Source organism: Mytilus trossulus, chromosome 7 (genome assembly GCF_036588685.1).
Source record: "Mytilus trossulus isolate FHL-02 chromosome 7, PNRI_Mtr1.1.1.hap1, whole genome shotgun sequence".
Lineage (NCBI taxonomy): Eukaryota > Metazoa > Mollusca > Bivalvia > Mytilida > Mytilidae > Mytilus > Mytilus trossulus.
In genome coordinates this window covers 2,491,475-2,516,662 of record NC_086379.1, presented here as the reverse complement: position 1 = coordinate 2,516,662, position 25,188 = coordinate 2,491,475, and the positions used below count along the sequence as shown (strand labels likewise).

The following is a 25,188-nucleotide window of genomic DNA, read 5'->3' as shown; positions in this document are numbered from 1 at the left end:
TACTTCATTCATGAAAAAACATATGACGTGGGAGTACGATCGGAACAGCCAATGCAATATATTCATATTTTACCACGGGTGTGTACTCAAAGCGTTTGAAGGACGTCATGTTAGAATTAAGAAATAATTCATGGGGGCTGGAATATATCGTGATTTTACCACGGGTTGGCCCTTTATGACAAATATTTTACCCTGAGCGATAGCGAGGGGTAAAATATCGGCATAAAGGGACAACCCGTGGTAAAATCTAGATATATTCAAGCCCCCGTGAATTATTTCGATTCTAATAGGACAAATAAGGCATTTTTTGTAGATCGATGCGCTCTAGGTGGAGGCCATTATTTGCCGTTCCCATAAATTAACGCACTTTTAGATTGGCGTAAAAGAACGGAGCAAACAGAATAAGTGACATGCTCAAACTATTCACAAACTTATTTAGATAGATTGGATGAATTTTAATGTTAACTTACTTATATGTCTTCTATGTATATAAAAAAATGGGCTTATACCACATTTTAGCATCGTTTGTTTACGTTTCCTTGTTGTGATGATTTTCGGTATCAAAAGCGTGTATTTTCCCGTAAAATGCTTAAATTATAACGTCATCATTCTATGACGTCGTGTACTTCATTCATGAAAAAACATATGACGTGGGAGTACGATCGGAACAGCCAATGCAATATATTCATATTTTACCACGGGTGTGTACTCAAAGCGTTTGAAGGACGTCATGTTAGAATCGCATATTATGTTCATATATTTATATATACTACCTATGAATAAGACAAAAATGGTTTGAGGGTTATCAAATTACAAGCGAAGGAATGACCATCCTAAGACATGACTCAGCCATGTCCTTATATAAAAAGGGGACATGTGGTATGGTTTCCTTTGACACATATATCCAACGAAGTTCAAATGAAATAAATGTAAGCAATTAAAGGTAATGTACGGCCTTCAACAATGAGACAAACCTATGCCGTATATTCGACTAAAAAAGGTCCAGACATGAAAAATATTAAACAATTTAATTGAGAAAACGTTAAGGCCTAACTTATAGCAAAGCAATTTACGAAAAACAAACATGACAGACACAAACCAACGACAACTACTAATCTTCATACTAGCATATACAGAATGTTGCGGGGTTAAAATAGTTTGTTTTTGCCAATTCCTCCCCATAACATGGGACGTTAGCATAAGATGTATGTTGGGACAATGTCATATCGTAAGATACTTTCATTGACATTACTCTGATTATCATGTTTAAAATATCAAAATGAAGCATTTAATAGCTTGTGTCTTATACATGTTCGAAGCATAGATGTATGAAGAGAAAATTATTTTCGTCATTGTTTTCTGTCGGACTAAAATCTAATAAAACTTAAGAACTTTTTATAATAAAGATTTTAAACGGATAACATAGATAATGCGTAGTAGTACAGTTGAACATGTAATTTCTTTCAAATACGTCAATGAAATAAATTGTGTTGACGTAATGTCATGTGTCGCTCGAGTCATCACAACGGAAATGAATTTGATGAAAGTACTTGTTTTCCACTTCGATATTATGTTACTTTCCTTTTTAGCTTTATTTGAAGAAGAATGGATAAAATGAAGACAGCCATTGTTTTATTGTATATAGCATTTATGGAATTATTTTCTGGAACTTTCTATGTTACAGGTACGGAACATTTTGCTTATACATGGTATTTGCATAACTAAAAAAAAACATACAATTGAAAGATAATTGATTAAAACATATCGCTAACATAATGAATGTAGCTTTAAATCTTTTACGCATTTGAATTCAATTTGTAACTTCACCGGATACATCAACAAAATTAAAAATATGTCTACCACTGGGAAACGCGGAAAACATAAATGTATTCCTTAGTTTGATGCATGCATATACAATTGCTGTAAGCAATGATACTTCTTGCAAATGTTGCGAAGAACATTGTTCTTTCTTAGTCAAAACTTTGAAATAGTCCTATTGAAAATAAAAGACTTTGTTTCAAGTTGGAGAATTATTTCAGTAGCAATCATACCTCATCTTCTTATTTTTAAATTTTATCTTCACACTTTACATAAATCTCTGAGAGCTGAACTTTTGTATTAGGAATGACATTCATGTTTCCACGTAAATGAAATCTCCCGTTAAAAGCCTGTGTGGTGCATTGACGCGTTATTATGAGTACCATCGCTTCATTTGGATAGAACATTATAGAACGATGTCTGTATAAAATATCCAGCAAATAGTAGACACGTTTTACACGTGATCATCCAAAAACACAAAATTGTAATACTAAAAAAATTAACAAAGTTAAATGTTTTTGAAGAGATATTTCATTTTATTGAAAAAGTAATAGACTGATTTTATTTATCATAACTTTAACTTTAACTTGGTTCTCTTGCACATAAGCTAGACCACTGGGCTTTTGTTGGCTACATACCAAACATAGTTTCCTTGTCGCCTTCATCTATAGTTTTTGCTAGTCGATCTAATTGTGTACTGATATTAATAAGTGAACAAGACACCAGTCATACTTATGTATGTTCGTTTTAAGATAACACTTTCCTTGTGAAGTATTTCTTACAATCATGACCACATACTTAACGTATGTTTATTCAATTGATATACGACGGAAAACTAACTAAACCTGATCCTTCCTGGTTGTTTATAATGGGGAAATTATTGGAGTTTGTAATTTTGTTGTGTTGCTGTGATTTATATTTTGTTAGTATATAGACAAAAGGTATGAACTATTTGATAGATCATACGCATTTGACAACTGCGGTTTACCTTAAACGGTTATCCATTAACTTTGGATAAAAATACAGGGAGGTTATGTGATTTGCGGAGTGCCGATTGTTCAAATACAAAAATCTCAAATATTTTTTTTAGATATTTTGTAGTAATGTCAGGTTCATATGAACAAGTTTGACATCGTTTAAATTCAGTTGTTTATCAATAATTGCATTACATATAAAAAAGAAGATGTGGTATGATTGCCAATGAGACAACTATCCACAAAAGACCAAAATGACACAAACAATTATAGGTCACCGTACGGCTTTCAACAATGAGCAAAAGCCCATACCGCATACATGACAATTATTTCATAAGAATCTGTAATTTTGATTGGCTGACAACATTCACGAAGCACTGCAATATCATACATTTTATGCGATTCATCTAGTACAATCAGTTTCATTCAATTTGGTAGTTGACAAATATTTTGAAGGGTTAGAACCCACATTCTTTCTTTCATTTTATGAATTTTTTAGCCAAAATATTTACCAAAACGGAAATTATTTTAAAATGCTTCGCAAGGTAAACTCAATCTGCAACAGTAAAATCAACGTTTTACAAAGGCCAAGATTAAAATACAATACAGTTCATTTCCTACTTCTTCTAATGTTATTTCCGTTAAAAAATAAATAAACATATGGCTACAAGTGCTATCCGTGACAATGTGAAAATATTGCATTGAAAAAAATGATGTTACTTTTTGGTTGCTTCTTAAAAATATGATTACAAAAATGCTTCTTTTTATAATTCATGCGGTTGTAAAAACGTTCATCGTGCGCACATGTTTAATAAAAAGCGCTTCGTCGCATTTAACAAAATATGATTCGGCCAACGCTGGTACACACCAGAAGCCTTTATTCTTATTTAATTTTTCTTTGAAAGTATGCTATTGAGTGGTAAACTTTGGACCAGATATTTGATGAATATGTAAAGTACAATGTATGCATGTATAGTTTAAGCATAAAAGTCAAATGATTAGCGTAAATTATTGAGAAAACCGGAATTCATGCTGTGTTTGTACTGTGTCATGATTTTTCTACCAAGTACGTTATGTCGAATACATATTTTTCTTTGTATTTAATTTAGAATAATAAAATTACATGTATGTTTCATTATATTCCGTAATTTTGATTAGCTAAGAACAATCGGGAGGTACTGCATCATTATATTCTATTTCTGTATAAAATACAACAGATATGCCCGCGCGTGTTATCCATGACTATGAAATAAAATTTCCGGAATGCGGTACGGAAACTAGAAGAAACTATATAAACGCACAATTAGAATCCGTATCGATTTTTTAAACCGGCATTTCGGGTTATCGAGACCAGAGCAATGAAATTATATGTCATATAATTGCGTCGGAAATAGAAACATGTAACTATGTGCCTCTTCTGTGTTTTTTTTCTTTCTTTTTTTTTTGGTTGTTCTTTCAATCTATGTTTAAGGTGCAACTTTACCAGATACAATTGTATGATATCTTTCTGGTCCTGAAAATGATTCAGGAGTCTTCCCAATTTGAAGTTTACACTTGTATTTATTATGACCACTAAACATCCAACCACACTCACCATTATCGAAAGTACAACTACTGTTAACCATTTCTGTTAAAGATATCTTTTTTTTAGGTTAACAAAAATAGAACAGCTGTATTATATACTTCTAGTTAATACAAGTAGATTTCAGAATGTGTTATGCAATCTATGTCGGTTGGGCTAGCTGTATCAGTCATCCGTGATAATATTGATAACAGTCTTTAGCAAACGCATAATATGTATGACGTCATGTGATCGATATCAGTAAAATTTAAAAGGCTTTATAAAATCCAAAAATGAGCACATGCGCAGAAAATCTCAAACTAAGGTCAACTATAGATTGGATGCATACATATGCAAATGCGGGCAAAGTATTGTCTTGTAAGTGTCATTAAAAATAAAAGTAAATATCGTCAAGCGCCGGTTTAGTTATTGTTAGCTAATTCTAATTTAGTACTGGTAACATCAAGAATATTTTTAGATATCGGCAAAGTTGACATGTATTTGAACAATTTGTCATTAAGAGTAATAATTGCTATCGAATACAAATGTTATGGTCGCACATACACTTTTTTTTCAATATAATTTTTGCTGGTTATTATTTTTTCAGACATCATTTTTTTCTTTTCGCCCTTTTTGACTTCATTGTTTTGTAAAATCTTCCAATCTCCCATTTCTCTTATACTAAATGAGTAAAGGCTCAATATTCACCTATGCATTAATATGAAATAGATACGTGTTCATAGTCATTGAATATGCAGGAATATTGAATAATCGTGGAAATAGTGCATGATGTTTCTTTACTACAACGTATTTTAATGGCATCCGTCTGTTTTTCTGTCTGATTACACATCTAAAATTGTGAACATGATGTTGTGTGTTGCTCTACATTTAAATCAACTATTGTGATTGTCGTGTTCCCAGCACAGCTGTTTAAACTTGAGTTGCTCACGACGGTATTTTCTGGAAAACCTGCAAAATTAATATAGCGATTTTAACATATGCAACTATTACAGTCATAATCACGTTCGATAACTCTTCATGTGACTGGTTCAATTTGGATTTTTTTACTGGTTACCTGATGAATTAGTTAAAGAAAATTGAAAAATATATTTAGTTCACCTCGGTTTATATCCATTCGATGTCTTCTTTTATGAATATAAAATAATATTGCAAAGAATTTCATTGATAATCGGACAACACTAACCGGCATAGGTATTGTCAAAACATGCATTTACATGGGTATTGTCAAAACTTACATCGTGATTAGGTGCCATGTTTGTTTTCTTTGATCACGTTGATGTTATGACTTAATTAATATCTCCTTAATCTTGCTATGTCTAAGGCTATTCTCATAGTTACAATAACGTGTCATATTTAATTGCAATATAAACAGAGAAAATAAATTGAATTATGTGCATTAACAAAATAAGTGTCGAACATCCTCTACGTTTGAAAATTATTTGTTCGCCATTTATCAAAATTTTATAAAAATAACAACAGCATGTTTAAGCTTGATAAAAAGGAACCAATGTTCGATTACATGCTGTTTTAAGGTAAGACAATGAATGAAAACGCGAACATCCAACGGTTATTTAATTTTCATAGTAAAAATCGTACAAATAATATTTTTACCATGTCGCCCCACGCTGTCAATCTGGTCGCCATCTTGAAAATAATAGCAGATTTTTCTGAAAATAGCTTATTTTCAAATCAATTTGGAAGGGACATAATAGAAAATTAAACTATTCTATATACGATATTTCAAATATTTATGAATATAATAATAAGCACTAAGACCCACAATTATTCCATCTGTTTTGTTTAAATCGCAATTTAAGGTTAAAGACGACAGAAAATCCAATATTTATCGTAGTTGTATGATTTAACAGTGTGAACTATCGAGACAACAAGACAAATTTTCAAAAGCATTTGGAAGGGAGAAGATCAAAATTTAAACTATTCCAAAAGGAATATTTATATTTCTAAATATATGATAAATTACTACAAAGACTCACACTTTTAGTATCATGAGTTTAAAGTAATGTATTCAATCGATTCCAGAAAGCCCCTATGCATTTCTATACAATTTACTTGGGCTTGATACGGGTGATGTGTGACGTCACAAAAGTCACGTGATGACTGCTATAGTTGGATATGATAAATTTGATTAGGTTTTTTTCCCAAATGTAACGAATTAGTTTGCTTTACAGCGCTTTTTCGCGTGTGATGTTTAATTTATTTATTTCATGAGGTATATGCATCTGTCGTTATTTTATGCACGTTGTTTGTTTATTGTTCTTATTATTGTTTTTCTAGTGTTTAATGTATTATATAAAAATAAGGAGATGCAGCATGATTTGCTAATTAATGAGGCAACTATCACCAGAGACCAAATGGCATGGGTAGGTAATCATACTTTTTATTATGTACAAAAAAGATGATGTTTTCTCTGTAAAATATAAAGATAAGAAGATGAGGTATGATTGGCAATGTGACAACTATCCATCACAGACCAAATAACAATGAATAACGCAGAGGTTAACAGATATAGGTCCCTGCACAGCTTTCAACAATAAGCAAAACCCATACCTCACAGTGACTGTTTGAATGGGCAACCATGTTCGAATGCATATTGCACTATTAGCTAAATGCATTTTTGGAGACACTTCATCATGTTGGCAAATTTTTAGATTATAATCTTAAGCAATTATAGTTATAATTTCAGAGCAAAATTTTTTGTACCTTGTACTTGTATAACCCCGTATATTCCTGGTTTACATAACAGTCCATTTGGTCTATAATTGACACTAAGGATGCTTTAATCGCAAGACCGTAAACTATACAATATATAAACAAATGTATTCACACACGTTTACAGCTTGAAAGCGAAGTGAAGACTGCCCAAGCAACAGTTCACAAAACAATTAAACATTCATTCAAAGTTAATAATCTCAAATCATTACAAAGTGTTCTGATAAAATATATCTATTATTGTCCAATCTTATACAATAATAATCAGATTATTGTTCTGTAGCTATACTTAATAGTAAAATAGCAATACTTGCTTCTTTTGTAGTTAAGTGTAAAATACATATATATTATCTTTCGCACTTTAAACTGACACCGGAATATGTCGTAAATTATTGAAATCTATAATCTATTTGGGTATTTGAAATAAAGAAACATTACATTTAGGAATAAAGAAACATTTAAAACAGGAAATATTCAATTTAAAACGACACTCAATAATGTTCTTATACATCACTTTTTGAATTATTTGAAAAGTTCCTAACGTCACTTATCTTCTGGTTATATTCTCCACTTCTCCCCCGAATTGCTCGTCTCGAGCATAAACTCACAGTGTGGGAACGGAACTGTACGGTTTTCTAATAATTTGGTCATTCGGGAGACTGTCAAGCGGTGCTCCGACATTCGCAAAATAACAAGTTGCTTGATGGAAACTTTGACGAACTCTTATGTTACTATATAACGTTTCTGCTTCAAAATTTAATAGCTCAAACATTTTTTATGAAAATATGAACCAATAAATTAATTAGAAAGATATATGCATCAAAACGTTTTCCTTAGAATGGTGGAGCTCCGTGTAAAACGATCAAAATTGTCACACAACAGCGATCACAAATGTCAAATAAACATCGAAAAATCAATGTTTGCTACCTGAATTTTCACATGTACCTTTTCTGATATATAGTCTTAACTGCCTGAAAGTTTCAAAGCCATTGTCTCAGTAGAAATCTTAATTCATTCATTTTCTCCATGTCGGATATTTTTATTGACTGTACAATCGCTCGCAAGTTTACTGTAATATCACTCGGAGCCTTCCTGTACACTCACTCGGAGCTTTCCTGTAGAATTGCTTGGCCAAATTTATTAAATTCATTGTATATGCATTGCATTGGTTGTTTATTGCTGTCTTATTATATTCATATATGGTGTTTGAAGTGAAAATAAGCATATAACCAGTTTTTTTGACAATTAAGATTCTATCAAGGAACCCTTTTATGGTGACTATATCAGAGACAAAAACAAAATGTGTACAATAGATATAAAAAAAGAAGGTGTGGTATGATTGCCAAAGAGACAACTCTCTACAAGAGACCAAAATGACACAGAAATTACCAACTATAGGTCACCATACGGTCGTTAACAATGATCAAAGCCCATACCATACAAGACAAAAATAAAAGGACAGTACAAAATATGTTAAGAATCTAAAATTCAAAATATGATAATTACCCTTCCAGAGAATCTAGTCACCTTTTCGGAATACATAAATATTTATTTTGTACGAGGATTATTTTCATTTTCATTTTAAATTAGATTCTTAACATATTTTGTACTGTCCTTTTATTTTTGTTTTGTATACTTATTCAGTGGTTGTTTGTTTATGTGTTACATATTTGTTTTTCGTTCATTTTTTGTACATAAAAAGCCGTTAGTTTTCTAGTTTTACATTGTTATTTCGGGACATTTTATAGCTGACTATGCGGTATGGGCTTTGATCATTGTTAACGACCGTACGGTGACCTATAGTTGGTAATTTCTGTGTCATTTTGGTCTCTTGTAGAGAGTTGTCTCTTTAGCAATCATACCACACCTTCTTTTTTTATATCTATTGTACACATTTTGTTTTTGTCTCTGATATAGTCACCATAAAAGGGTTCCTTGATAGAATCTTAATTGTCAAAAAAACTGGTTATGTGCTTATTTTCACTTCAAACACCATATATGAATATAATAGGACAGCAATAAACAACCAATGCAATGCATATACAATGAATTTAATAAATTTGGCCAAGCAATTCTACAGGAAAGCTCCGAGTGAGTGTACAGGAAGGCTCCGAGTGATATTACAGTAAACTTGCGAGCGATTGTACAGTCAATAAAAATATCCGACATGGAGAAAATGAATGAATTAAGATTTCTACTGAGACAATGGCTTTGAAACTTTCAGGCAGTTAAGACTATATATCAGAAAAGGTACACGTGAAAATTCAGGTAGCAAACATTGATTTTTCGATGTTTATTTGACATTTTTGATCGCTGTTGTGTGACAATTTTGATCGTTTTACACGGAGCTCCACCATTCTAAGGAAAACGTTTTGATGCATATATCTTTCTAATTAGTTTATTGGTTCATATTTTCATAAAGAATGTTTGAGCTATTAAATTTTGAAGCAGAAACGTTATATAGTAACATAAGAGTTCGTCAAAGTTTCCATCAAGCAACTTGTTATTTTGCGAATGTCGGAGCACCGCTTGACAGTCTCCCGAATGACCAAATTATTAGAAAACCGTACAGTTCCGTTCCCACACTGTGAAACTGTACTATATCATTCTGCTATGGGTAATTCATTATATATTAGCTGATAGCGTGAAACATACTGCAAACATCACGAACATAGAAAATGCACATTTGAACCATTTTAAATAGTAAATAGAGCATGGGTTCAGGCAGGGAGACGGGAAAATAAACTATAATACCAAAATGTATTCGAGTAACCATGACTGTGTTCTATATATAATATTCAATTTTGTAATACGAAACGTGGACAGCTTTCCTTAACTCAGCTAGATTATTCCAAATGATCAGGTAATTACGGCTGCAAAAAGGGGAGGGGTCAGTAAAATTTTATTTGAATGATTTTGATTGTTAAACCACTGATATTCTGTACTTTTTTTTACCTTTATTTCAACCGACTGCTACTCATTTTATAACGACAACTAGCATAATTGGGACGAGAATAAACTAAGGATATGTTTATATGAGCTGTGCTTTATCTAATGTTTAAAAAAAATCAGCTGATTGTTGTTTATACATGTACGTATTGTCTAAAGGCAAATATATCAAAATATTATAAAAAAGAATCTAAGAAAAGTTATTCACTTGAAAAGTTATTCTGAAGTTTTCTTAAAGGTTTATGTAATTAAAAACGAAAAAATATATAACGCTCTCACTAAGTTAATCGGACTTGGTGAGATTATACATTGTGAAAAAGCCTGGCCTTACTATATTTACAATGTTTCTAATGCACTTTTCGTTCATGTGGGTGGATTCCCATGTATTTTGAGAACTACTAAATCCTCGCCATTTATAAAGTGCTGTTTGATATTGCCTCATTTTCTACACTGAATTTTTAGTTCGACCTCATACATACATGTACCTTATACATCTTATCGTATACATACGTCTATGCAGTATGATGTAGAAGGTGCATGCGGAAAAATTATTTGCAACACTGTCGATACCACAACTAAAAAAATCAATGGGTTTTCAGGAAAGTATAATGAAGAAGACCATGCAATAACACTGATGTCAAGAATTTTCAACATACCTTCAATACTTAATATAAGTAAAGAAGGCAAGACATGTAAGCGGGTGCATCCTAGTTTCTATATATTCGCTGGTTGTGTTGTGGAGATTTACTCTAGTTTTTATATATTTGTTTATAGTTATGAAGAGATTTATTTATCAATAAGTGAACTAATTATATTGTGTTTTTCAGCTGCTAGAATGTCTACAGTTTCTTCAGTTAATGTCACAACGAACGATTCAAGTGAAGGTATACATTTTAACTTCTGAAATTATTGCTGTCTTCAAATTTACAAGTTAACAACCTTTTTTTATTACTGATTATGTGCTGCTTATATACAAATATTGTAGCACTTCACAGTGATCAGATTGGGTCCCAACTTTTCATCAATTTCAACAGCATCCTCTAAAAGTTCTATATACAGTAATATAAACACTTACACTTTATGAATGTATCTTTCATTCTAAGAAATTTTGCTTTCCAATCGTTTGAAATGTCTGCTCAGCATCTTTTTATATCTTTCTTGGTCTTGATTCATCTGTGTGCATCTTTGCTGACAAGTTTATTATTCATTCTCATCAACGTAGGACCGAACGCATTGGACAAAAAGTAGCACAAATTATCTTCTATTCTTCAAATAACTTCGTTATTGTTTGAGGTGTATGAAACAGTTGTTTTGACCTCCTGTATGACCCCTGCATTTTGTTTAGATATTCTAGCGTCTTTCCCATTACTACACAAAGAGCAGTTCATGCGTAACCTTCAAAAGAAGATTGCATTTACCATTTAACTTTATTTTCTGTAGATGTTTTATCATAGATGATGTCCTCTCGCTTAATGAAAAACTGTTCCATCAAATAAAAGAGGATACCACATAATATAGTTTAGTCTATTGCACATACTGACTTATATCTTTTGGTTGACATCAATGACCTGGTAAGATCAAAACTTTACGACAAACCAGATGAAAACAGATATCCAGTTGTAAAATTTCCTTATATATATGTATGTGGCAAAATTGAAGCAGACCATGCACTTTGGGTATATACATATATACAATTCTAAATTGAAAACAACGTTCAATTCTATGATTGCGTTGGATAAAAACCGCAATTCTTATACGTGCGCATGGAAAACATTTTTTTTGTATAGGTGTTTAAATACAGCACAAACAAAACTTTTTCCAAAAGACCAAAAAAGTGAAAAAGTATATTTTAAGAAAACGTATTTAACTAGCAGACCGAATAACGGATGTTATTAAACCCTGCTGACTGCCATAGCGATTGCCAAATAAACGGATTAACAGATGAAACAAAATAATGATCTTTTTATTAATTCAATACCAAACAGAAAACAATAAACTTCGGAAAAGATGATATACCGCAAACATGAGGTGCACTAATTGGTACACCATATCCAGATTTCGACAATTAATGTCTCTTCGTTGATTTTAGAAATCAAAACAGTATTTGGAAGACCGTATAACTTACCTCAATTTAGGATAGACTCTTGAATTTGAAGAGTCGAAATAGGATGAACGGATTATATAAACCCGAAGGCAAATATAATACTAGCCTAAATGAAAAAAATGTATACAATTCTAAATTGAAAACAACGTTCAAACCTATGATTGCGTTCGGTTTTTCGCAATATTTATACTGTGCATGCAAAACAAAGGAGTAGGTCCGGTAAGGACCGATTTTGGCCTCAAATTTCAGGTTCATCTGCCGAAAGATTTTTACCACTTTTCAAACGCTTAAGTGTCTATTTCATTTGAATCAATTAGTGTATGTGAAAGATTTTAACCGATTAAGACATGAAAAACGATCCGATTCACGCTCAAATATGACAAATCTACCAAATATGCCTAAAAATGTCACTTTTCAGATGTTTTTTTGTCAAAAATGAAAGTGGCCGCATCCGTGTTCATCATCAACCTTATTTATGTTATGTTTTATCATAAAATACAACTTATATTTCAATATTAAGGATGAACACGAATGCGGCCGCTTTCGTTTTACACGAAAATCGTCTTAAATTTAACTAAAATGCTAGAATTGTATATAAACTGTTATATTTGGGGCCAAAAAGGTGTCTTACTGAACCTACTCCTTTCCTGGTAGAGGGGTCAAAATACAGCACAAACAACATTTCGAAAAGACCAAAAAAAGTGAAAAGGTATATTTTATATATCATATAGAGGTAAAGTCTTAGGTAGACGAAACGCGCGTCTGGCGTATTCAATTATAATCCGGGTACCTTTGATAACTATTTTATCATTTTTTTCCAAAAAGATAAAGTATTGCTGTTTACATAGAAGCTGCTACTCCAAATGTTCAAAATGGTTAAGTGAAGTCTATAGTTATTTTTTTTGAAACGCTGTTGTGATTTGGTTGACCAGTAGGGAATATCTGTATCATCAATTACCACAGAATACCGACATGTTCAAATTGTTCAAGCCAAAACCCAGTCCTCAATATCTCGATTTAGATATAACTTGATGCATATTATCATCTTCTGTTTACTTGCAATAAACATCATGCCGAATTACAGTATAGGAACATGTCAGATTATCCCTGTTTTCTTTAATAAAATTGAGAATGGAAATGGGGAATGTGTCAAAGAGACAACAACCCGAACAAATAAAAAACAACAGCAGAAGGTCACCAACAGGTCTTCAATGTAGCAAGAAATTCCCGCACCCGGAGGCGTCCTTTAGCTGGCCCCTAAACAAATATATACTAGTCCAGTGATAATGAACGCCATACTTATTTCCAAATTGTACACAAGAAACTAAAATTAAAATAATACAAGACTAACAAATACCAGAGGCTCCTGACTTGGGGCAGGCGCAAAAATGTGGCGGGGTTAAACATGTTTGTGAGATTTCAACCCTCCCCCTATACCTCTAACCAATGTAGAAAAGTAAACGTGTAAAAAGTTAAGTACGTGTTGCTTAGTCTATAGTTAACGGTATGGGCTTTGCTAATTGTTGAAGGCTGCACGGTGACACATAGTTGTTACTTTCTGTGTCATTTGGTCTCCTGTGGATAGCATATTTTCTTATTTTGATATGTTACGTTTTGTAAACTGTAAACTGCTGTTTCGATAATTTTTTGTTCATTGTTTCCTTTTATGTCAGATGCTTGGTATTTTTCTTAGATTTGTGATATTTTTATTATACCCTTGGAAGCTTTTCCCTTTCATCGAATGTGCACATTACATTTTTTTATGAACTCTTTTCAAGTGAGGTATAAATGTTATTGATCTCATGCTTACAGAAAAAAACTTTCATAATAGACCATTTATTCTATTCATCCATATTTCAACAAGTTGACAAATATAATCAAATGTCTTTCATGAGCTGTATCATATTTTTTTTATTTTTTATTCTGCATGAATCCTATACGAACTACTAGTTCATCCATGAAATTCTGTTCAATAAATAATATATATTAGATACGATTCTGAAAAAAAATAGAGTCTTCTGCAGAAAGTTAAACATGATAAGATTAGAAAAATATGTGCACATTATTAGAATCCATCAATTGCAATGTTGATATATTTCAACGGAAACTATTTCAGTCTCAACATCTTAGGTCCAAGACCACAATTATTTCGTAGTGTATTTCTTTTAGATAATAAATGAATTAAAAAAATCCCACCTGCGCTTTCTCAATATTTTTTTACAGTGTGTTGAAATAAATTTGGAAGGGGTATAAAAATTAATGGCAAGTAATCCACTGTCAGCACTACGGACTATATTCGTACAACGAAAATCAAGGGACGGCAATTGTGGTCTTGGACCATAAAGCTTGATAATAACTTCGGTTCAACATTCATTTCTTTGTAATCATGCATAGAAACTATTAAAAAATATTCATCATGTATTTGTTTTAGCTGCGGAAAACACAACAGTTGAATCAGTTACTACATCAAGAGACGTACCAAGAGCAAGTAGGTCTTAATTCTTAATACAACAAGAATGATAAGAAATGATTTTCTCTTCAGTAAAAGACTCATATATTATTTTTGATCCCTTTATTTCGTCTGACTAAATAGAGTTGACATCAAATTGTTCCATAACTTTTTTTTTATAATTCTGTAGTTAAGGTATTGTTGCTGCATGACGAAACACAACATTGTTATGTAAGGAAACCTAAGTTCTAGATAACAGACAATTTAAGCATAACTACTCTTACACTTGGCGTTAGTTACTGCATATTTATCTTTCATGTATTCCAATCACAAAAATATGCAAGTTTCTTAATTAAAAAATCGGTTGAACATTTTCCATTAATTGGTTTGAAAAAAATATTGTTGAAATAACGGTACTTTTAAATCACGTCGTCTGTAATAGTACATGTTTGAAAGATTAATAATTTTCTATAGTAACTGTTTCAGTAGTCACTTTTACTTAGAAATATTTGGCGTATCTCTTTGCTAAAATGATATGTTAATGACAATGATAGAAATTGCAAATAACGTGACACAGACACGTGACGATTTATTCTAAAATTAAAATGTTGTCCTATTTAAACTATGAACCTTGCAAACTCTTATTCATTGTTCAAATTCACAAATGCATTGTTTTCTATTTTATTATATTTAGGTATGAAAATATGAAATTCATACATATATGTATTTTCATATTAAGAGATTAACATTTATAGAATGCACTTTAAAACTCACGCTGAGAAAAATGACTCCCGTAGAATCTATTGTAAAATGCATGCCAGTTCCCTGTCCGCAGAGGTAAAAATATTATTTATTTCCAATCTTGTCCCATAATGCATCTGATAGCGCTGTAAATTACTTGTCGCCTTTTGTGATGTTTATCACACATATCGATTCAGCTTTATTCTTCCATTGACTTCTACTTCACCAATATCATTTAGTTAAAAAAATCACTAAGGAATCGATTCAAATCGTTAGTTTAAAAACAAAACAAAAATATTGTTTTGCTTCCTGAAAAATTAAATGAGATTGGAGGACACTCGAAAATATTTTAATATACTGTTTTTAAACTTTTAGTTTTGTACTTCAATGAAATAATGTTTGATTTATTAATTAGACTGAATAAAGAAAGTAATTGTCATTAGAATAAAAAGCTAACGTTAAAGCTCACATAAACAATTAACGTGGTTATACAAGGTGTTATTAACCTGTTGTCCCCTTTCATATCCCACCATTATTCAACAAATGTGATAGGTTCGTGAGATTTCAAATATTTAACATGGAAGTTAAAACTCTATAGCCATTTCACCTTTGAGGCGGAGATTATTATGATAATCAAATGTTATGTTCGAGACAATGATAGCAATATTGTTATGGCCGATATATAAATATATTGATTACTAGTAGTTTCTTTACAGTAATTGATACCAGTGTAACGAGTGATACCAGTGGTACAAATATTTTAGCAACAGGTAAAGACTATTTTACGCTTATTATGTCTTACTTGTGAACATCAGATTATCTGATATAAAATAGAACTGGAAGATACAGAGGGACATTCAAAACTGATACGTCGAAAGAAAACTGGCCACACCATTGCAAAACAAACAGAGACCAAAAGAATACCATTTACCCCACAGTTTAAATTGGAATGCATTTACCAGGCATTACAAAACAAAGCTTAATTAGATCAAATGTATCAACAACAAAAAATACATTAAAAATTAATAAATTATCTAGTGCTTAAAAGGCATAACAATCCAGAATTGTCCTTCGCTGGTAACAACAAATTTTGAAATAAAATTATTCCCTTTTGCCGCCAACCGATAACTGTAAAGGCTATGTCATATTATTTTTTTACATTTTGCAGGTTTAGTTATAGGCTTGGTTATTTGTGGTTTATTACTAGCATGTGCTGTAATTGTGATTGTTGTCCTCATAAGAAGGTATGTTTATATAACTTTTTACTTTGAGTGTTTTCAATATTCCTTCTTGAAATGTTCCACGTAATGTTCTTTATATTTAGTAGCTTATAATTCCTAAATCCTTTTCAAATTAATATTTGATTCTAATTAATAAAATATTCATATATATGCGTGAAGTTTTCTTGTGGAAATAATGTTTGCATATTTCTATTACACTACAAAAAAATGACCTTTAAAATGAAAGCTATTCGAATTAAAGCAATATACTCTTTATGCATGTTTTTTAGGTTAATACATGATACAGATGACTTATTTTTACATAGTGCATTTGAGTCATAATACAAAAATACTTCTATACGTAATGTTTATTAAAGGCGTACATTCAAGAGCAGACCAAGAGAAAAAATAAGAAACACTCTAGGAGGAAGTCAAGATATAGCTGTACCACTAATTACCGCTAATCATTCCAGACTTATGCAAGACGATGGCAAAAATAGCCATACTGCATTTGCAGTGCGTCTGAACACAACACTATCAGACAATCAGGCTCTAGATAATGATAACTATTCGACGGTGGATCAGACAGCCGAACAAAGATTTAATGAGACTAAAGACGACGGAACTAGAACAACAGACAGTTATATGGCATTAGATCCATCCGTCACAGGTTTCAATCGAAATTTGTCTAACACTCCTTCAGTTTATGAGTTTGCTAAGCCTGTTGGGGATACAGAGAACAACATTGTCGATGAGGATCGATATGGTTTCACTGCTGAAGGCGTCTACGACCATTCGGGAAGTAATCGTAACGAGGAATCAGAGAACACCATTGTCGATGAGGAACGATATGGTTTCACTGCTGAAGGAGTCTACAATCATTCGGGAAGTAATCGTAACGAGGAATCAGAGAACAACATTGGCGATGAGGATCGATATGGTTTTACTGCTGAAGGAGTCTACAATCATTCGGGAAGTAATCGTAACGAGGAATCAGAGAACGACATTGTCGATGAGGATCGATATGGTTTCACTGCTGACGGAGTCTACAATCATTCGGGAAGTAATCGTAACGAGGAATCAGATAATAACATTTATAACAATTCCGTTGATACCATTTATGACTCCGGAAGTCATAAAATAAATGACGAAACGAGAGAAGATGGCGATGAGGATCAATATGTTTTATCTGATGAAGTAGTCTACGATCATTCGAGAATCATTCGTCACAATGAAACAGAGGATAATAATTGTAACAATGCCGTTGATACTATTTATGACTCCGGAAGTCATAAAATAAATGACGAAACGAGAGAAGATACATATGATCATTTCTTCGGGCAAAAAACAGAAGATCAATACGATATCTCAACAAGGACATGAACCCATACAATAGACATATAATATATGTATATAGATATTCTGTACTCGGATATTCTAACACAACAGGTGATACCTTGTAAATAAATATTTGGTAGTAATTTTAAAAAAGTCCAACATTTGTCAGTGTTCAATGTCCAGAGATGTGTTCACATGCGGATTTTACATTGCAATATGTAAGGTACGATCAATTTATTTTCGACAATTATATTAATGTATCAACAAATACCTTTCGTGAAAAAGGGTAACAAAACCATATGCAGTAATAAACTATCAAGGAAACGAGAAAATGCCAAGAAAATAGTTTTTTTTAATTTCGTGGACACTAATGCCAATTATCTTCATTATTCATAGCTACCACATTAAGTGTTTCGTGGAATTTCAAAACAAATTTAATGTTGTCATAAATTGCACTGGAGTGAACAGTGGTACAGCAAACGTCGAATTCCCTCACACAATGTTATCACACACTATAGTATTGATTAAAACAATAATCAATTTTGATCCTGGTACCTTTGATAACTATTTACACCACTGGGTCGATGCCTCTGCTGGTGGACGTTTCGTCCCCGAGGGTATCACCAGCCCAGTAGTCAGCACTTCGGTGTTGACATGAATATCAATTATGTGGTCATTTTTATAAATTTCCTGTTTACAAAACTTTGAATTTTTCGAAAAACTAAGGATTTCTTATCCCAGGCATAGATTACCTTAGTCGTATTTGGCACAACTTTTTGGAATTTTGGATCCTCAATGCTCTTCAACTTTGTTTTTGATTGGTTTATAACTATTTCGATATGAGCGTCACTGATGAGTCTTATGTAGACGAAGCGCGCGTCTGGCGTACTAAATTATAACCCTGGTACCTTTGATAGCTATTGAATGGAAATTTTTTTTAATATTTTGTATTTAAATCATTAGCCATTTACAAAAAATAAAGAAGAAAAAAATTCTACAGTGAAATCATTTTCAATCAATTTGAAAAGCTGTATTACTGTCTAGGTCAGAGATTTTTGTAAATAGTTGATTTAATTATTTTTTACACGGTTGCCTAAAACATAAAGTAATGATCAATAACAATAAGTTGGTTTCTGTTTAGGTCGTCAGAAGAACTAAGAGCAGTAAACATTACAATTTAACTTGAATCGAACGTGTGTCATTATATTTGTCATGTTTATTGTTATGTGTTTATTCCATTAGTCCATTATCAGTGATTATTGGGTGTATTTTGTGCTCAATAAATTTCTTCGTTTTTTTCTGACTTGTCACTGACTGTTCAAAACTTCGGGTGCACTATTTGACAACACAGATTAAAGGAATTTTCAGCAGATCTTGTCTATGTTGGATTTATTTGCTATTTTTGTTGTACAACTTTTGAATGTTTGCACTACCCGGCGATGGCTTGTTGTTGGCCCGTCCCGTTCGTGCACCAATCAATCCGTAATAATTTCAGTTGCACTAAATCAGAGCATACTATAACTTCATGATGGATGTATTTCTATTCTGTTTTATTTCAAATTTTCGTTTTTCATTTATATGCACTCTTAAGGTGACTGGGAAATAGATATATGATCACTTTGATATTTTTCGACTAGCAGTAAAAAGCTAATTTGAGGTGAGACGTCCCTTTAATTTAGCAGAATATACTAGTACAGAACAAAGTCTAGTTATATTGAGTATATGTAATCCGTCTCCTTGTGCAGATAAATTACCAAGCTCCATGTACGTCGTACACCCTTTACACATGTCGTAAGGGATCCAAAGATACCCTGTTCAAAGTCTAGATTACTGGTCATATCCAATAGACCATAATTTGTCAATCGCAATTCAAATATCTTCATACAGGGGGTCCTCTGTTACAAAATTTGTTTGTGCAACACCTACTTTTTTTGTACTTATAATTATTTTTTCATGTCATAAACATGGATGAAATTTTTGGACGCTTAACAATCAACCTTTTATCTATTTCTGTGATTCGACTTCTTTCTCAACCAGTTTGGTCAGCAATAATAACTTCATAGTTTAGTCCTCATGCACTGCATGTTTGACTGCGGGAATTATTTTTTCCGTCACAGAAAGCTCGACATGAAGATAGTGGTCTGGCGGCGACATTCACTATCTTCTTAAAAGCTTCGTAATTTAGATGTTAGAATACCTGGATGCTTCATTCTTTGCATACAGACCTTTCGTTTATCATATATAAAAAAAGAAGATGTGGTATGATTAAAATTAAATTATATTACTATATGAAGTGGGTCAACTTTATTTGGTGTATGGAAATTTTTTACGATGTAGATTTCAATCTATCGAGTTTTGTTTACCTTGACCTCATTTTAAAAATTCATGACTTGTAACCAAAAGATCAACTATGTTTGTTGTGGAATGTTAATAAGGTGTGAATGTCTGTATGGCAGGTATTATCTGACCATGATTTTTTTTTTGGTCTGTTAAGTTTTCTTGATTAATTAAATTGAGAATGGAAATGGGGAATGTGTCAAACATACAACAATCCAACCATTAAAAAAACAACAGCAGAAGGTCACCAACAGGTCTTCAATGTAGCGAGAAATTCCCGCTCCCGGAGGCGTCCTTCAGCCGGCCCCTAAACAAATATATACTAGTTCAGTTATAATGAATGACATAATTATCTCCAAATTGTACACAAGAAACTAAAATTAAAATAATACAAGAAAAAGTGTGTTTCTAGATACTATTAGTAATAGATCAACTATATATAATGCATAGATTGGTTGTACATGTTGTGAGGTGTACATTTCTGTCTGGCATGGCTCACCAGACCTTGACCTCATTTTCGTGATTCATTGGGCAATGTTTAGTTTTCTTATTTAAGTCTGTTTTCTAAGATACTATAAGCAATAGGTCAATTTTATTTGATTTATTAAATGATTGCAACGTATACATGTATTTCCGGTTTAGTTAATCTGACCTTTACCTCATTGTTTTCGATCTTATAATGTTTATTTGATATTTGTAGTAAAGCTTTATATTCAGGACTTTCAACATCAAATTAATGGTCATCAAAAAAGGAAGACATTTCTGCGTTTGTACTCTTGTTTGCTGTATAATCACGGGTATATGTATATAAAGGTTCGATACATATCTGGTATTTTTTCAACTTGTAGGTGCTTACAATTATTTGTTTAGTACCATGAGTTATGCTTGTACAAATAAGGAGAAGTTGTATAATTACCAATGGGTCAGCGGCTTGTACAAATACGGAGACGTAGTATTATAACCAATGATACAACTATCCACTAGAGTGCAAATGACGTTAGTCAATATATATGGTTTATCCAGTAAATCAAACATAAAAAATATACAACGTGTGAACGAAAAACACAGTAATGATGTAGTCTTTGAAAGCGTAACATTTGAAAACTCTTTAGTTCATAAATTTGATTGACTATACTGTTATACCACTATCCCAGGTTACAGGAGGGTTGAGATCCCGCTTCATGTTTAACCCCGCCACGTTATTTATGTGTGTGCCTGTACCACGTCAGGAGCCTGTAATTCAGTGGTTGTCGTTTGTTTATTTGTTACATATTTGTTTTTCGTTCATATCTTTAAAATATCTTGAAAATTGTGACATTCTTGTCAAATTTTTATTCCAAAGAGTTGTGCATAATACGGTTAAGGTAATCTTTTCCTGGGATAAAAAAATCATTAGCTTTTTGAAAAAAAAAGTTTTGTAACAGGAATTTAAAAAATAAATACCATATAAATGATATTCATGCTGGTTACTGGGCTGGTGATAGCCTCAGGGACAAAACTTCCGCGCGGCAGTAGCATCGACTCCAGTGGTGTAAAAAGTTACCAAAACGGACAATGAATAAACGCAATGCCATTTATACTTAACTCATTGTAAGCATTCTACTGGTTGTACCGTCTACTTCTATAATTGCGTTTTTTACATGTTTTCAAATGCTTTGAAAATACGAAAGAGAAAAAGAGAATACGTCGCTTGATAGTAATAAGGGTCCATCATAAGAGTTGAGAACACAAGACAGACATAAGATTAAAAAACTGCAGCAAGGAAGTTACAACTTAAAGAAATAATAAAAAATGATATTTGTTGTTCCTAATTCTGACAAACATTGTGTTTTGTGAATTGAAAACCAAATCACTGGAAGATAAAAAAAAAATAAAAATTAAGAAAACATAATAATACGGTAATATAATATATCATTTATTTTTTCACTCGACTTGATTACTTTAGAGTTAAATGTGTTTTCTAGGTCAAACTTTTTCTGACAGATTATATATTTCTTCTCATAATCAAGAAAGTGACATTTGATAAAAACAAAATAGGGGGTGTTTTATTCTTCTTTACTGTTACAGTGCTAACAGTCTGAGTTTGGAAATTGTTTCCATATCTTTGATTAATCACTGTTTGAAAGAGTAAAATATAAGAGTTTTCATCTGAACATCTTTAATAAATTATCTATTATCAAAAAGTTCTAGGCCCATTTATATTAAGTGTTATTCTTAAAGTTTCCTACATCAAATAAAGGCAACAGTAGTATACCGCTGTTCAAAACTCATAAATCCATGGACAAAAAACAAAATCGGGGTATCAAACTAAAACCGAGGGAAACGCATTAAATATAAGAGGAGAACAACGACATAACAACGAAACGTAACAAGCACAGAAACGGACCAAGCATCAGACAAAATACCACGAGAATAACAAATATAACATGAAAACCAAATACATGAATTTGGGATAGACAAGTATATAGTCTCTTCAATTTTTTAAATCATTTTAGTTTTTCTTTAACTTTTTCTACATTGTTTTATGAATATTTTTTGGAATTTTACTTGTTTCTCGTTTATTCATAATACATTTTTAGTCTCGGACAGAAAGATATAAAAAAAAGTTTTATCTCAAGCTACTCAACCTAAAGGAAAATGTACACGGAAAGTCCCTAATCAAATGGTAAAATATAAAACATATCAAATGAATGGACAACAACTGTCATTTTACTGACTTGGTACAGATATTTTATTATGAGTAAAATGGTGGATTGAACCTGGTTTCATAGCTAGTCATAAACCGCTCACTTATATGAGTGTTGTTTATTCTTTAGTTTTCTATATTGTGTCATGTGTATTTTTTTATGTCTGTTAGTCCTTTTCATTTTTAGCCATGACGTTGTCAATTTATGTTCGATTTATGAGTTTGACTGTCCCTCTGGTATCTTTCGTCCATCTTTTATATGAAAGTCGCATCAAATTCCATTTCATTGACAACGATGCGCGAACTAAGGAACAGGCATATTAGGTAATAATGTCCAAAATAGGGGAATAGAAGTCAACATTGTGTTTTAATCTTAATTACTTAAAAAAAAATGTAACTAAGAAACACAGAATGGCATATAAACCAAGCATATAAGCAAACATCAAAGACAAGAATACACAAAACTATTGTACAATAACACCATGATACAAACCATTATCTCTTAGTACATCAGTTGTTCTTGAACAGTTTTCAACCCTTTCGTTTTGTAAACAAGCTTTTTTAGGCTCACCTGGCCAATAGAGCCAATTTTTTCATCACTTGGCGTCCGTCGGCCGTTGTCGTCTGTTAACTTTTACAGAAATCTTCTTCTCGCAAACTACTCGGCCAAACTTAACCATACTTTACCATAATCAGCATTTGGGTATCTAGTTTGATAAATGTGTCCGGTGATTCGGCTAACCAACCAAGATGGCTGCCATGGCTAAAAATAGAACGGAGAGGTAAAATGTAGGTTTTGGCTTATATCTCTGACACCAGAGCAAATCTGAAATGGAGTAAAATTGTTTAACAAGTTAAGATCTATCTAAAAAAGAGCACTTATGTTCAGCATAGTAAGATAAACAAATAAGTCAACATGACCAAAATGGTCAACTGACCCCGTAAGGAGTTATTGCCCATTTTGTCATTTTTTATCAATTTTCGTAAATTTTTGTTATCTTCCACAAAAATCTTCTCCTCTGAAACTACTGGGCCAAATTTAACAAAACTTAGCCCCAATCATTATTATGATATGTAGTTAAAAAATGTGTGATGTCCCCCCCCCCCCCTATGCACATAAACCAAAGTGAGCGACACATGCTCTTAAGAGCCTCTAGTCCATTATCATCGTAGAATTCAGTGATCCAATGCAACATGTCTTTTATTTGGCTTTTGTCTAAACAGATTTTTTTTCATTTCAATGTTCATCAATAGTAGCGTTTATGTGTATTTTTAGTTGCTGTTTATCAAGCTTTTGAATAATATTGGGTTTTTTTTCTGAAAATAATATCAACTTGATCGTGGATAATTTTGTATTTATTTGTTTCCAATTTCTCTTCCTTTTTTTCCTAAATCAAAACTTGTACTGCTGGTATCGGATTTACATTGTACAGGATCATTTGCAATATAAATAGATTGTTTCCAATTTCTTTTACAAACATTTTGTATTACTATGCAGTTTTAAAATGTATCTGTAGTCAATCTTTTAGTCCATACAATCTGTATATAAATTCTAAGTATTTTTCCTCTTGTATTAAACATTTGACTTTTGCTCCTCGTTCAAAAATGAATACAAATTTTAAAAAATGATCCTGCATTGTTTCCAAAAAAAAATGAACGAAGTAGATTATTTATCTTGTTTTATGACGGAACATGTAAATCTGAGTGAATGCAAAAGATCTGTTAATCTTACACTATTCCAAATAAGGATTTCATACGGTAAACCAACATATTTTCGTGAATACCATATTTCGCGTTTGGCCAATTTTTGCCCATTTCGCGGCAATTTAATTTCCCGCTTAATGCAGTTAAGGACGACAAAATTCAAGTTTTACATATTCTCAACGGTTTATGTTCGCGTAATTCTGCCACTTGCGAAAGTCGCGAAAATAAATCGCTCGCAAAGCTAGTTGGTTTACAGTTATTCACAACATATTTGTTTTTTTTAGACGACGTATTTTTCAACAAACAAAAGGCATTCCACGGTTACCCATTGCAATCCTCTTCTAGTTGACTTTGTGTTTCATTTGTATAAAGTTAAACCATAATAGTTATCAAAGGTACCAGGATTATAATTTAGTATAATAAGCATGATATTGTTAAACTTTTGTAATTACATGAAAACACAACAAAATAACAGATATTTCGACGTTTTTTATGTGTTGATAATTATAGGGTGAACGAATGCCTGCTGACCTTATAGTAGGATTGATGCGATGCA

General features: G+C 32.1%; 1 protein-coding gene across 7 annotated transcripts; it reads left to right on the top strand.

Moving 5' to 3' along the window:
• The first annotated feature begins 1,527 nt into the window (after positions 1–1,527).
• LOC134724486 (uncharacterized) lies at positions 1,528–19,201 on the top strand. 7 transcript variants are annotated; one of them, XM_063587528.1, is made up of 7 exons: positions 1,551–1,684; positions 6,670–6,755; positions 10,881–10,907; positions 14,589–14,645; positions 16,064–16,117; positions 16,516–16,591; positions 16,945–19,201. In XM_063587528.1, exons 2-7 carry the CDS (start codon positions 6,752–6,754, stop codon positions 17,948–17,950), a joined length of 1,224 nt encoding a protein of 407 aa, XP_063443598.1. In that variant the 5' UTR covers positions 1,551–1,684; positions 6,670–6,751; the 3' UTR covers positions 17,951–19,201. The 7 variants fall into 7 exon arrangements, with proteins under 7 accessions (XP_063443596.1, XP_063443593.1, XP_063443594.1 ...); XM_063587525.1 differs by having other exon boundaries at positions 10,881–10,937; XM_063587523.1 differs by lacking the exon at positions 6,670–6,755 and having other exon boundaries at positions 1,529–1,684.
• Positions 19,202–25,188: the final 5,987 nt, after the last annotated feature.